General features: G+C 45.1%; 1 protein-coding gene across 1 annotated transcript; it reads left to right on the forward strand.

Moving 5' to 3' along the window:
• Window positions 1–4174: 4174 nt before the first annotated feature.
• Window positions 4175–6545, forward strand: LOC133296033 (uncharacterized). The gene is made up of 2 exons (XM_061494989.1): window positions 4175–5761; window positions 6144–6545. Exons 1-2 carry the CDS (start codon window positions 4175–4177, stop codon window positions 6543–6545), a joined length of 1989 nt encoding a protein of 662 aa, XP_061350973.1.
• The last annotated feature ends 8222 nt before the right edge of the window (window positions 6546–14767 follow it).

Below are 14767 nucleotides of genomic sequence, written 5' to 3' on the forward strand. Positions count from 1 at the left end.
AAGCACATGAATGGCATACTATTAGCCTTTGATAACTCCGAAGGAAAAGTGACAAATCTGGATGAAAGCAGATAAAGGAAAAGGGTAGGGAAGGTACTGAGAATGAAAATTAAAAGAAGAATCAGAGTTTCTTCATGTTTTGAGTGTGGCACACTAGTGTTGAGTAATGAACAAAGCAGGGAAGATAAAATAGTTATAAGGAATCAATAAGAAAAAAAATTCAGCCTAATTTTGTAATTTTTCTTTTATGATATATAGAAAGGTTATTGCATCTGCAATATTTTCTCTTTGCGTTTAACATGCATAACAACATATGATATGGTAAATCCAAGCAAATTTTCTCAATGGAATCCGAGCCTTTAAGAGAATAATGACCTTTAAAATTATAAAGAACTATTTCAATCCAAAAATTTAAGTTGTCCTGAGAGAGTAAGTTAATAATGAAACCTAAGTTTCTAAGAAATGCTGATATTACACTCACATTTTCCTCGTTTCTTCACCAAATTTTAGTATGTCTCGTATATCATTAAAAAGTAATAATGATAAAAGTAACCTTTAATTGTCACCGAGGGGAATCTGTATACTTTAGATTATGTAGATTTCTTTACCTTTAAATTACATTCTTAAATTTTTGTTATTTTTTAGTAGTACCAATCAAATTTTGATAAAAGTAACATTCCTTGTTTAGAATTTCAGAATTCTTGTTTTTTTTGTAAGGTCCAGTTGTTTGACTCATTTGAAGAAAATATAAATTAAGACCCAGTGAATCCTAATCAGCACGGAAATTAATTAAAATGATTCTTTGTTGCTACATCATAATTCACACCTCTCATGCATCAACCAATAATCTTTTCTTTATCTTGAAGGTCTTGGAACTATTTGAGAGTAAGGTTAAAAACCAGCAAATACATCCAACAAAACAAGTGGCCCACAATTTGAATGATTCAAAGGAATAGGGAGCTAAAATCCATTGAGGATTGGCAGAGATCTCTTTTGTAATTTATGCATATATATATTCTATAAATGCAAGCACTTGTTTTTTGGTTTTATTATTCTGATTTCTCATACCTGGAAATTTGGATGCTTGTGTAATTTAGAATACTCACTATAATCCTCCCGGCACCTGTCTTGAGATGCTGCAACATTCTTCTCGTGATATTTTAATCGGAACTCTTAAAATAAATAAAATGAAAATGTAAAAGCAAAACCTAGATGGTAAATGGAAAGACCTATCGAGTCCCCATATAAGTACAAGTTTCACTCGTACATAAGCAAAACCATTTGATTCATTGGCATACACAAGATATCTAAGAATGACAATATATTCTTTCCATGATATCCTTTTTACTATGATGCTCTCATTCCAAACACAAATATTCAAGATAATGTCATATCATACAAAAATGAAAATTACCATGAAGCAGAATTGCTTTGAAATTAGCTTTTTAGAAAGAAAAAAAAAAGTGACAAGTGAATTTACATGTTAACCCTTTACAAATCACATAAACACAAAATTACTCTAATTTTTTGTATTTGGATAGACTACTTGTATCCTCTACGGAAGAAAATTCTATTTGAGACGGATTTAAAATTAAACCTTTAAACCCTTAAAAAACAAAAAACAAATGGTTTAGGCTTTAATTTGGATAGACTACTTGTATCCTCTACGAAAGAAAATTCTATTTGAGACGGATTTAAAATTAAACCTTTAAATCCTTAAAAAAAACAAAAAACAAATGGTTTAGGCTTTAATTTTCTCTATTTATTTGTGTTTTGATTTTTGTTGATGGAAAGGCACAGCCGCCACAAGTAAGGACAATGACAGTCCCATTCCCGTACTCTCTTCCAAAAGGCCCGCATCACGTGGAAACCATCTGTTGTTTGTTCTGGCATCGCTTCTAATCCAACTCTATGAATTATGTTGTCATAATTTATGGAATAAAATAAACATTAAAAAAACACCAAACGTTTGTGTATGCTACACGACTATATATGCTCTCTTGAAAAACGACATTTCTTAGGATTTCTGTCACAGATACCTCCTTCACTCACCTATCTGTACTACTTTTGTTTTCTAGCTACTTTCATTGGGTTTTTTTTTTTTGTTCTTCAAGTTCTTCTTTTTCTTTACAAAATTACAATCTCATAAAACAATATGATACATTGGATTTTGGGTTTGGATCTCCTGAAACTTTCATTTCAGTCATAAATCTGTCTTAATGACTTTGATGGACTTGTCACAATATATGGAAAACCAAATTGTAGAGTACTTGATGGCGTTACTTTAAAAATGGATATGATCTTAAGCTTCCAAAGATTAAATAGTTAAAATCATATCTAAGCACATAAATTGGACTAGAGTTTGTAAGGTGAATTAGCATGGTGTAGAAGAGGAGGAAAATAAAGAGGTAAGTAAACTACTGAAGGAAAAAAAATATAACAGTGCAGGAAATTTATATTTCCGTGCTTGAAAATCATGTGCCTCTCTCTTGTATGACCAGAAAGGAGATGGAATTTAATTTTTTTTTTATTTGTACTTAAAGTGTCCTTCTGTGTTTATGGTGCTGTTCTTTAATAATATGATCATGTATTATCTTTTACAACTCAAATGTTAGAACTTTAAGAAAAACGAGATAATTAAAAATAAAATATATGTTTTCATAAGAAAATTCTAAAGAGTGAGAAACCAAAGTTACATATTATAAGATCCTTAGTTCCAATTTATAATACTAAGAGATATTAAGAGTCTCTTTGGATCCTATTTTTCTTAAGCTATGTTCCGGATGGCCCAACAATACAGCGGCCCAAAGGTCCAAGCCCAATCTCAACCCCCTATCCACGTCAGCTCTACCAGCTGTCAGCCCCCCAACCCCCAACGCAACGACACTCCCTAAGGGAAACACCAAAATGTCCCGTCTTGGGACCCCAACCCCCAAAGGTGACCGCCCCAAATACCATAAGAGAAAACTGCCATTTGTCGCATGCTGACATCGCCGAGCACAGGGGCGCATCGCTGCTATCATAGCAGCGCCTGCCACGCCCAATAGCGTCTACCACCCTAGCAGATCCCAAGGAGGGTTGACCCCCTCCTCACCAACCCACACAAAGTTCACATCACCTTCCCCTATAAATAAGCCCCCTGGGCACACTAAAAAGGTATCTTATGTATTGTTATTCTGCCCATTTACATTGAGTTACACATACACACACCTAACCCTATTGTTGATTGCTTGATTCAGACTTGGAACAGTGCCTCTTAGCTTGGTCTCTACCCGTGCTAAGGGTATCATCCATACAGTGACTCCATCCCCAAAGGGAACATAGTGGGCTTATAGATCCCAACGGTACATTGGCGCAGTCTGTGGGAAACTATAAACTTCTATTCCCATTTTCCTACCGAAGATCTACGAAAGGCATTTCATTTTCTGACAGTTAAACATGGCTGTTACGACAAGAACAGCAGAGCAGACTAGAGCCGTTACCCCTGAAGGTTATGTGCAAACGGTTCATTCCAACTCCCCACCGTCTATGCATTCAGCCCCTGTTGAACAAGCAGCCGGCGAGGCGCTCCCCCGGTGCTACAATCTGTGGACCCTCAGGTACCAGCAGCTGATGCTAGAGTAGCACAGCTAAATCGTCGCGTAGCCATACGCGAAGTCTAAGGAGAGAACTTAATCCCAACACAACCCCCACCGCCTGGAGTTCGTTTCGGAATGCCACTCCCCGCCACTGGCCCACAAACTATTCCATCAGCTTATCATCCACAACCGGCCCGAAGTCAGCCTGTGGCTCTATATAATGATCATCGAATCCCTGTGGTCGCCCCATATCCCCCCGGGCCTTACACACACAACGTGGCCGCCCCTTACCCCCTACCTTTTCCTACTGGTTTTCCATTTCACGGTAACGCAGTACCACCACATAATGCGGCGATTCCACAACCTCAACAATCATGTATGAATCCTGGCCTGCCACAACATGTCGTCCATCAAGCCCCAGCCCTCTCTTACTCTGTTGAAGCCCCACACGCACCTCGCCCACCACCAGACCAGCACGCGCACAACCCGAACTTACGTGTAACACCTGCTATACTTCAGGACGCAATAAACCCTTAACCGGTAGCCTACGCCTAACCCCCTTACCCCTTGGTTTCAAAGGCCCTTCCAATATCACTATGTATGTCGGTGACACTGATCCTTCTGAATGGATCCAAAAGTTCGAAGCAGCGATGACCCGCCATGGCGAGACTGATCTCCTCATGTGCAGGACTTTCCCTACGCTTCTGGGAGGGAGAGCGTTGACATGGTACACCACTTTGCCGACTAGTAGTATTGCGTCCAGGGATGACTTGGCAGGCAAGTTTCAAACTCATTTCGCAACCAGTCGCCCAGTGCCTAAATCTGTCCACTCTCTTGAAAAGATTCGCCAACAATCAGGGGATTCCCTTAGATCCTTTTTGGACCGCTTTGATAAAGAGGCTCTGCAGGTACAAGGTCTGGACCCTAAGGTGCAAGTGCATATACTCCTGTTGGGCTCGCGACAAGGAGCGTTCGCCTACGAGCTTGCTCGCCATGAAATTACCGACCTTGAAGAGGTCAAGAAAAATGCTCAAGAGTTTATGCGGATCGAAGAGTACATGGGAAGCCGAGTCGACGACACCCACAACCAAGAGAAAAGAGCCAGTAAAAGTAAGGACCACGTGGAAGAAGGAAGGAATGGTCACAAACCCTCTAAATATGTCAGTCGCCTTTTGGGGCGTGACACCTCAGGACGCCAATCGCACAGCGTCCTGCAAACTGAATACAAAGAAGAGCGCCAGAGTAACCCACGACACCAACAACCAACCAGAGAAAGCACCGTATACTGCAAATTTCACCGCAGCAACAGCCATAGTATTGAAGAATGCAGACACCTCAAAGATGAGATTGATGAGCTTATTAAAGGCGGGGCTCAAAGACGGGCGAGTGACGGGGCTCATACTGTCAGTTCTGGCAGACGACACCGCGAGCGTAGCAAGTCACCGGAAAGAAAAAGAACTAACCATTCAGGTTATCGACCCCGCCATGAACGTGACCGAAGAGAAGAATCTCCAAGAGACCGCAGAGTGCAAGCTAACCCAAGCAATAGAGGAAGACGAGAGGAAGATGAAGAAGACTCCGCTGTCATCAAGCACAGAGTGATAAGCATTATCTCAGACGGACTGAGCGGAGGCAGTGAAACAGCTAACGCCAGGAAGAAACATTTGAAACAATGTTTGGCGGTAGCTGGAAAAGTCATCAGCAAAGTGAAAGTTGATTCGGGTCTAGCCAAGCCTAAAATCGTGTGGGACTACAACGATTTAGGCGACGTCCTTCCCGAACATGATGACCCCATTGTCATTCAAGCAATAATAGCCAATTTTGGCGTTAATCGCGTGTTTGTTGATCACGGCAGTTCTGCTGACACTTTGTTTTTACCATGTTTCAGGGCGTTAGGGTTTACAGTCAATGACTTAACCCAAGTTGCAGGTGGACTCTCAGATTTCAATGCAACAGTCACTAAGCTGCTCGAAATGATAAACCTGCGTTTATCGATGGGAACGCCACCCGCTTCAAGGTCAACTGACATCCAATTCCTGGTGCTTGACACCCCATCAGCATACAACGCAATTCTTGGCAGAAGAATGTTCCCCGCATTCGAGGCGAGCGTATCACACCCGCACCTGGCGATGAAGTTTGTAGCCAGGGATAACAAAGTCGCAACGGTGAAGGGACCCCAAACGGTAGCCATGAGCTGCTACAATATATCCCTGAGACCAGCGACCAAAGTTACTTTCATAGATCAACCATCACCCAACAAATAACAGCCCACTTAATTGAAGGAAGCCCTAGCAGGAATGGGAAGGAGCACGACCAATGCTTCCTAGTAGAATTTGATGCAAGAGACGACCCTCGGGTGGAACATTTCAGACCCACTCTAGATGGAGCGTTGGAGCACGACGTCTTGGGCGATGTGGATCATCAAACAACAACCATCGGGGAGATCATTGACCCAGAAATGAAAAGAAAATTGATCAAACTGCTGCGAGACAACAAAGATCTGTTCGCTTGGAAACCATCAGACATGTTGGGCATCGACCCTGAAGTGTGCTGCCACTCTCCCAGAAAAAGAGAAAGTTTGGCCCCGATCGCCAGAAGGTCATTGATGAGGAAGTCAAAAGACTCCATGACGCCGACTTCATTAGGGAGATCAAGTACACCACTTGGTTGTCCAACCCGGTATTGGTAAAAAAGCCAAATGGAGCTTGGAGGATGTGTGTCGACTACACTGACCTGAACAACGTATGTCCTACGGATGCTTATCCTTTTCCCAGCATCGACCAATTGGTTGATAACATATCTGGTTTCAAAATGCTATCATTCATGGATGCCTACTCTGGTTACATTCAAATCCCACTGCTCCAGGAGGACCAAGATAAAACGACGTTCATCACCCAGAACGCCAATTATTGTTATACCATGATGCCCTTCGGATTGAAGATTGCCGGTGTATATATCAGCGAATGATGAATAAGGTGTTCAAAGATTTAATTGGCGATAGCATCGAAGTTTATATCGATGACATGATCGCCAAGTCGCGAATTCCAGAACAACACTTGTCGGATCTTCAAGGTGTGTTCGATAGGTTGAGGAAGTACAATATGCGGCTTAATCCTAGCAAATGTGTTTTTGGCGTACCCGCCGACAAGTTTTTAGGCTTCATGCTTACCGAGAGAGGCATTGAGGTCAACCCTGACAAATGCAAGGCGGTTATCAAAATGCGAAGCCCCCAAACGGTCAAAGATGTTCAACAATTGACGGGGAGGCTTGTGGCCGTCACCCGTTTTTTAGCAAATTCGACACATAAGTCTCTCCCCCTATTCGTCCTACTCAAAAAAGGAACTACCTTTCGCTGGTCCGAAGAATGTGAGAAAGCCTTTCAAGAGTTTAATAGAGCTCTCTCGTGCCCGCCAGTCCTCGCTAAGCCAAACAACGACGAGACGCTATATTTATACCACGCCGTAGGTGCCGAGGCTATTAGCGCAGCCTTAGTCAAAGAATCAAGAGAGGAAGGGCAGAAACCAGTCTACTTTATCAGCAAAGTTCTACAAGGGGCTGAACTTCGGTACCAACAGGTGGAAAAAGTTGCCTTCACACTTATCTTCGTCACACGAAGGTTAAGACCGTATTTCTAGTGCCATCCGATCACCGTCAGGACCAATCAGCCAATCCGCCAAGTTTTGCACAATCCTGACCTCGCTGGAAGAATGATGTCGTGGGCGATTGAGCTGTCGAAGTACCAAATCACTAATGAGCCTAGAACCGCCATTAAGGCTCAAGCCTTCACAGGTTTCGTAGCCGAAATGACGCACAATTCCTTGCCTGGTGACCAAATCGGCGAAACGCCGCTCCCGGCAATATGGAAGCTATATGTTGATGGCTCATCAAATGCCAAAGGCTCAGGGGCAAGAATGATAGTCGAAAATCCAGACGGTGTGGCTGTCGAGCATTCCTTATCCTTCGACTTCAATACCACAAATAACCAGGCAGAGTATGAGACCATGATAGCTGGCCTAATTCAAGCAAAGGAGATGGGAGCCCAGCACCTCAAAGTCTTCAGTGACTCTCAGTTGGTGACATTTCAGATCTCGGGTGAGTATCAAGCCAAAGGACCGCTGATCTGGAAGTACTTAGAGAGAGTCAAAGAGTTCATATAAACCTTCGAAAGCGTCAAAGTGGAGCACATCAGGCGAGCTGAAAACACCCGGGCAGATATCCTCGCCAAGTTAGCAAGTACCAAAAGCGTAGGTAACAATCGCTCTGTGATCCAGCATAATTTGCCTAACCCATGCATAGTTATAAGCATTTCAGACACGGCCGCCTAAGTTGCCGAAGAGACCTGGATCACACCTATTGTCAATTACTTATCTGAAGGCGTCCTACCTCTTAACCAAAAGGAAGCTAAGAAGGTAGTACGAAGAAGCGCCCATTTCTGCATAGTACAAGGACGATTGTATAAGAGAGGACTCTCGACTCCACTTCTGAAGTGTTTGAACCCCATCGACGTTCTGTATGTTTTAGAAGAAATCCACGAAGGAATCAACGGCCACCACATGGGCGGGCACTCGCTAGCAAAGAAAGCACTGAGAGCTGATTTTTATTGGCCGACCATAGAGCGCGACGCCCATGAGCACGTCAAAAAATGTGAAAAATTCCAGAGGTTCGTCGACGTACACAAAGCCCCGCCAGAAGAGCTGACGTCAATCACCTCACCATGGCCTTTCTACAAGTGAGGAATCGACATTCTAGGTCCTTTTCCCTTGGCGGTTGGCCGGGTCCAATGGTTGATTGTCGCCATAGACTACTTTACCAAGTGGGTATAGGCTGAACCTTTAGCCACCATTACATCCCATAAAGTGAGGAAGTTCTTTTGGAGAAGTATTGTCTACCGCTTCGGCATCCCTGGAGAGGTCATTACAGATAATGGTACCTAGTTCACCGACGCTAAGTTTCGTGAATTAATGGGGAATTTGCAGATCCGGCATCATTTTGCCGCAGTAGAACACCCCCAATCCAACGGTTTAGTGGAGTCGGCCAACAAAATGCTGGCTAAACGAATCAAGAAGAAATTGGAAGCACATAAAGGAGCGTGGGTCGACAATTTGGACAACGTCCTGTGGGGATACAGGACAACCGCCCAATCTTCCACTAGAGAGACGCCTTTCAGATTAACATACGGCACTGAAGCCATGATCCCCGTAGAAGTTGGTGAACCCTCTTGACAGAAAGATCACGTCGTCGAAGTCGCCAACAGTCAAAATCTTAAAGAAGCGTTAGATCTACTGGATGAGCTCAGAGAACATTCTGCTCAGTCTGACTGTCGTTCCAAGGAAATGTCAGCCACTTGCTACAATAAGAAAGTTGTCCCCCGAAAATTTGCAGAAAAAGATTTGGTTCTTAGACGAGCAGACGTTGGAAATAAAAACGCCCGCGAAGGAAAGCTCGCCCCAGACTGGGAAGGACCTTACCGGATGGAAAACAAGCTGGGAAAAGGAGCATACTCCTTCGAAACACTAGATGTAAAAGCAATCCCCAGGGCGTGGAACGCAGACAAGCTCAAGAAGTATTATAGTTAAACTACCATGTAACACTTCCTGCACTCTTTTCCTTTCCCAAGTTTTTGTCCTAATAGGTTTTACTGGGAAAGGTTTTTAACGAGGCATGATTCCACCTTTTCAATGAACATGATTGTCAATTTTTCACACTTAGTACAAGTTAAACGTCAATTAACGGGATGGTTCTCACCCCTGCCATGCGTTGGACTGGGACGATTCTCACCCCCCGCCAACGCCCAATTAACGGGATGGTTCTCACCCCTGCCATGCGTTGGACTGGGACAGTTCTCACCCCCAGCCAACGCCCAAGTAACGGGATGGTTCTCAACCCCGCCATGCGTTGGAATGGGACGGTTCTCACCCCCAGCCAACGCCCAGGTAACGGGATGGTTCTCACCCCCGCCATGCGTTGGACTGGGACGGTTCTCACCCCGAGCCAACGCCCAATTAACGGGATGGTTCTCACCCCCGCCATGCGTTGGACTGGTACGGTTCTCACCCCCAGCCAATGCCCAAGTAACGGGATGGTTCTCACACCCGCCATGCGTTAGACTGGGACGGTTCTCACCTCCAGCCAACGACCAGATAACGCGATGTTTCTCACTCGCACCATGCATTGAACTGGGACGGTTCTCACCCCCAGCCAGCGACCAAATAACAGGACGGTTACCACCCCCGCCACGCGTTAATGGAAAGTTGCAACGTATTTGACCCATGCTTTGGGTGTAAGTAAGAAAGATTAAACAAGGAGCGGAAAAATTCTTTAATAGTTAGAGAAATACAAGTCCATAGTTGACATACCAACCATGGCAAAAAGCGGAGAGCTAACAGTTGGAATACCAACCGTGCAAAAAAGGGAAAATCTAAATTTACAAGTTAAACTTGGCGGTCTCCTGTAGGTGCCACCTCTCATGCAGCTACCGAGGCCTGTTCAGCCACGCCAACGGCGACAACACCACCCCCACTCCCCGCATTTAGGCTAGATAAAGTCACGCCAGCAAGTCCCGTTGACAAGTCACGCCCAACCTCATCCTCAACTAGATGGCCATCACCGATTGCGTCGCCAGTAAGAGCGGCTCCTAGTGAGCCTTCATCTTCTCAGTGGCGGGACCCTCCTCAATTACCTCCACCCCGCCACCTTCAAGCCGCTCAATTATCTTGTTTCCTTCCACCTCATACTCAGGGCTGAAACCGGTTATGTCAAGCTCAGGATGCCGAACGCAGACCTGTCGGATTGCATTGTTGAACGACTCGTACATGAGGTTCGCTAGGGCTTCTTCCAATTCTTTCACCTCCTTTCACCTGCCCATGAAAGGAGGCCAATTCAACAGATAATAGGTCTTTTTCCGATTGGAGGCTCTCTTTGTCCTTTTTGGACTCGTCTAGCAATTTTGACAAGTCACCTTTTTCGGAGGTTAGGCGCTTAACCTCTTCACTCGCCTTCTTCAGCTGCGCAGCCAGAGACTTCTTAGCAGCCTTCTCGTCCCTAACCTCCATACCAAGGCGTCCAACTTCAGCGATCAGAGCATCTATCTTACGCCCCATCTCATCAAGGCGATCATCCTGAGCAGAGCAGCGGCTATCAATAGCAAGGTCGACCTCTTGGATGCCAAAGATTCGGCTAATAACCACTTGCGTGCAATTCAGGATTTCTTGGCGATTGATTCGTTCTGGAACACCATCTTAGGTCGCCCGAGGTTAGGAAAAGTGGAGTCAAGGTCCCTTTCCGATAACATGAGGGCCTACCAACTGGGATCTCAGTAGGAGGAGGAACCTCCTACGCACCCGCCGTTACCAAAATCCCCTCACCACCAGAAGCACTACTCACCATCATCCCACCGTCACCAGAGTCCTCAAGAAAGCCACCTGAGACATGGCATTCACTGTCTGTTAATTGCCTCGACTCATGTAACTCAAGGCGTGGTATCTTCAAACCCCCAGGATGGACTAAGTTTCCGTCTCCTCCCCTTTTTAGCCCTGAGCTCCCATGCCCAGGCGACACCGAACCGAAAGTCGACTCGCTCACCGACGAACCTCCCACCGCATTCACGTGATCTTTGATTATAGGGCCAGTCGCCCTCCTTTCCAACTCGCCAGCAGGAATGTCATCTGCAGATCGAATCTTCTTCCGGCGGTGGTGAACTTCTTTCTTCTTTCCTTTGTCCACATCTTGTCTCTTCGAGGCAGGGCTTGGCGCTACCTGAGGAGCCACGCCTTTAGCAGTCCTAACCTTGGCAGCCGCCTGACGAGCTAGTCTCAACGTTTCCATCGACAAACTCTTAACTGCAACATAGAAAAAACACAAGTGTTAGTAAAGACAGTTAACACTCACAACATAGCCACAACTGGTACGAATCACCACCACACCTCCATAACACCACACTTTCTTCGTAGGCCACCGATCAAGGCCTCTCTTAACCTCCACAAACCAGTCCACTATCAATACTTCTTCAGGAGACAAGGCTTCATGCCCAAATGAATACTGGCTGGCGGGAATCTCATAATGGGCCTTGGTCCAATATAGCTCAAACCGACTTCTCCCACTCTCCCGGTCAACGAAAAAAGGCAATTCCCCCTCGCCAAGTACTGGTTGAATCCAGAAAAAAAGTCCCCTTCCAGTTCTTGTATGAATTGGCGTATTGAGCAAATATCGACCTAAATCTGGTCCCCGCCTTCAGCAAAACCCAACCAAGCTTTTTCAACGAGGGCGACACCTGAAAGCAATATAAGAATAAACACACAGAGCACACCCACCCAAAATATCAGCATATCTTTTCAAAGACCCGAACAAACGCCCAAGCATGGAGGGTACAGTTGAGAAGGCGCAACCCGTAGATGGGCTAATACCCCCATCTCGAACTCAGATAAAGGAAACCTAACTTTCTGATCCGTAAAGTGAGTCTTGTACACCATGAACCGCCATTGAGAGATCGCCATACAGCGAGGCTTGTCACAAACTCGGCGAGTGCCCCCGACCGCAATGCTTTGCCATTTCATCTCTTCTTCGGCACTTTCAGTAAAATCAAAATTGCCTTCTGATTGATAAGCCTGGTCCAAAATAGCCCCACTGGTATAGCAAGATGAAGAAGATGCCACCATCGGGTCTACCTAATCCCTCGCCAATAAGCATTCGTGATTTTGCTCAACCTCCATTATTTAAGAGAATACCCACAAATCAAACCTGGGAGCGACAAACACACAGTCAATCGCCAAACACTTAAATCGACGCCAAGAAGATCAACAAAGAGTCAACTCCAATCCTCCATATCACCCAACTCCTACTCCCTGGACCACCGGCATCCCCTTACTAATGACTCAATAAAAAAAAAACTCAAACACAAGAAACTTACTAGAAGAGTCAGAGGTTTCCGAAGAGCTTCATGTGTAAAAATTTGAATAGCTTAAAGAGGAAGGCCACCACGCAGGCGATATCTTATAAAGCCCCAGGTCTTCATAAATGGCATCCCACACGCCATACCTTACAAGCCGACCATCCTCTGGGTGGTATCTACCAAAACGGTTGTCAGTGGATTCGTCATATTTACGGCGATTGAAGGACTGGGAAATGTTGGGAATATGTCCACGAGATGTGCATAAGACGACCGGAGATGCAACAATCAGACGAGTTATCCCTAAGAAGCGAGGCTTGTAATAATACTCTAATGGACGGTTCTGCGGTAGGCGATTAATAGAGGATAAAGGCCGAACAAGTCGCCCTGATCCAAAAACTACGTGCCGCGAGACACGGCGGCGCGAACCGGTCCTCTGATCATAAGAACGACCAGACGACCTAGAATGAATCCTCCGTCAAGGGCGAGGCCCAACCCCGTCACCAGACCCACCAGATCGTCGCCTCCTAGACCCAGCAGACTGGCACCTATCAGATCTAGAAGCTTTCTCACCAGTCACCACTTGGCGGCCACCATTGAGACGGGAACCAGACGCCTCACCAAGATACGGAACCACAGGTCCCAAAGCCCTCTATGGCAAGAGATGTAGAATCTCCTCCTCATTGAAACCCATAAGCTCAGGTATCCTACCATGGGGTAACGACTCAACCCCAGTAATTAAAGATCGATATGGGAGAACGTTACTGCTTTCCCCACCACGACTAGCAAGGTATTCCTGCATAGCCGGCCCCACTGTACAGCCATCAAGCGCGTCGAAAGCTTCATCAAACTCTTCCTCCTTAACATCCACCTCCAACTCAGGCAAGACCAAACTAGTCAAGTTCGTTAACTTGACCATCACAGGAAAAAGAAGAAGAGAAGCAAAGCCAAAGAAATTTAAAGAAATATCAAAGCTACAAGCCAAAAACATTGTACCTGAGATAACGCAGAGAATGAAGAAAGGAAGACCGACACGAGCACTTTCACAAAGAAAGAAAGCGCAAATAAGGAAGGTAGGAACACGAAGAGACTGAGATTTGTGAAGAAGGTCCTCAGCGAGGGAAAAACCTCCTTTAAAAGGGAGAGAATGATCAGGATGGCGTTCACGTGTAATACCCCACCATTTTGACTGTAGGATAACACAACCGTCACATAATAGGCGGTTTTGATGAGGGGCCTAATGGTAATTACAGGGGGCCAAGACACCCCTCACATCGCATTAATGTGCCATGCCTTGTGACGGTTGAGTGCCTACAGTTAATTGCAATGATGGAAGCATCCATCATTACTGCTCCTCGAAAACTGAAAAGCCACATTTCCTGTCAGAAAAGATGAAAGGTCCAAAAAGCCTCCCTGCAAATCACGCGACCCGCCAAAGATACAATGGTACGAAACCCCACCTCGAACCGCCAAGACTCAAAATACTTACCGAGCCATTGATGTGCCTCTGGCAAGTGTGATTTTTCCATGTTAAAATTGATAAGAATTGGGTCATAAGAGAGCAATTTAAATGCATATTTGCTATTTATGTTGATTCTTTCTATATCAATAATATTTACCTTTTGGTTGTGTTTTTACAGGAAAAAGAGGAGTGAAAATTACAAATTACAGAAAGCCTGTTGACGCGACTCCACACATAGGAAATTTCACCGGGTGCTGCGCAGGTCAAATACCAGAGAATTGGCGCTAGTTGGCGCCAGATTGGCGCAAACTAGCGCCACACATATTAAGCACCTATATTATGGCTCCACTAGGCGCCCAAAAGTAAGTAAATGGCGCCAAGTGGCGCCCAAAGACAAGTAAATGGCGCCGATTGGCGCCCAGCAATACAAAGGGTGGCGCCAGTTGGCGCCGGTCCACGCAATCAGGTCCGACTTTTGGTATTCGAGGCAGCAACTCCGCGCGAAGTAGCGCCACACCGGCGCCAACTGGCGCTGGGTTGCGGGAAATTGTACCGTGATGCTATGAGGGTATTCTTGGAAGAAGGAAAAGAGTCCTATAAATAGGATCCTTTTGACAGAATTGAGAGGGGAGACAATTCAGAGACCTATTTCTTCAGAAGGAGACCGACGGCAGAGCTCAAAAGGATTCTTCCACAGTTCTTCTTCTTCATCTATTTCTCTGTAATTTTATGCTTTGGAATATTGGATTATTTTTACCCATGATTATGCTTGGCTAATTCTCTTTTATTGTAGTTAGGGTCACGAGCCCTATGTGAACCCTTGTTACAATGGATTGATTTAGT

Source organism: Gastrolobium bilobum, unplaced genomic scaffold (assembly GCF_033153095.1).
Source record: "Gastrolobium bilobum isolate Gb01-03AN ecotype WA unplaced genomic scaffold, APGP_CSIRO_Gbil_v1 utg81398, whole genome shotgun sequence".
Taxonomy (NCBI): Eukaryota; Viridiplantae; Streptophyta; class Magnoliopsida; order Fabales; family Fabaceae; genus Gastrolobium; species Gastrolobium bilobum.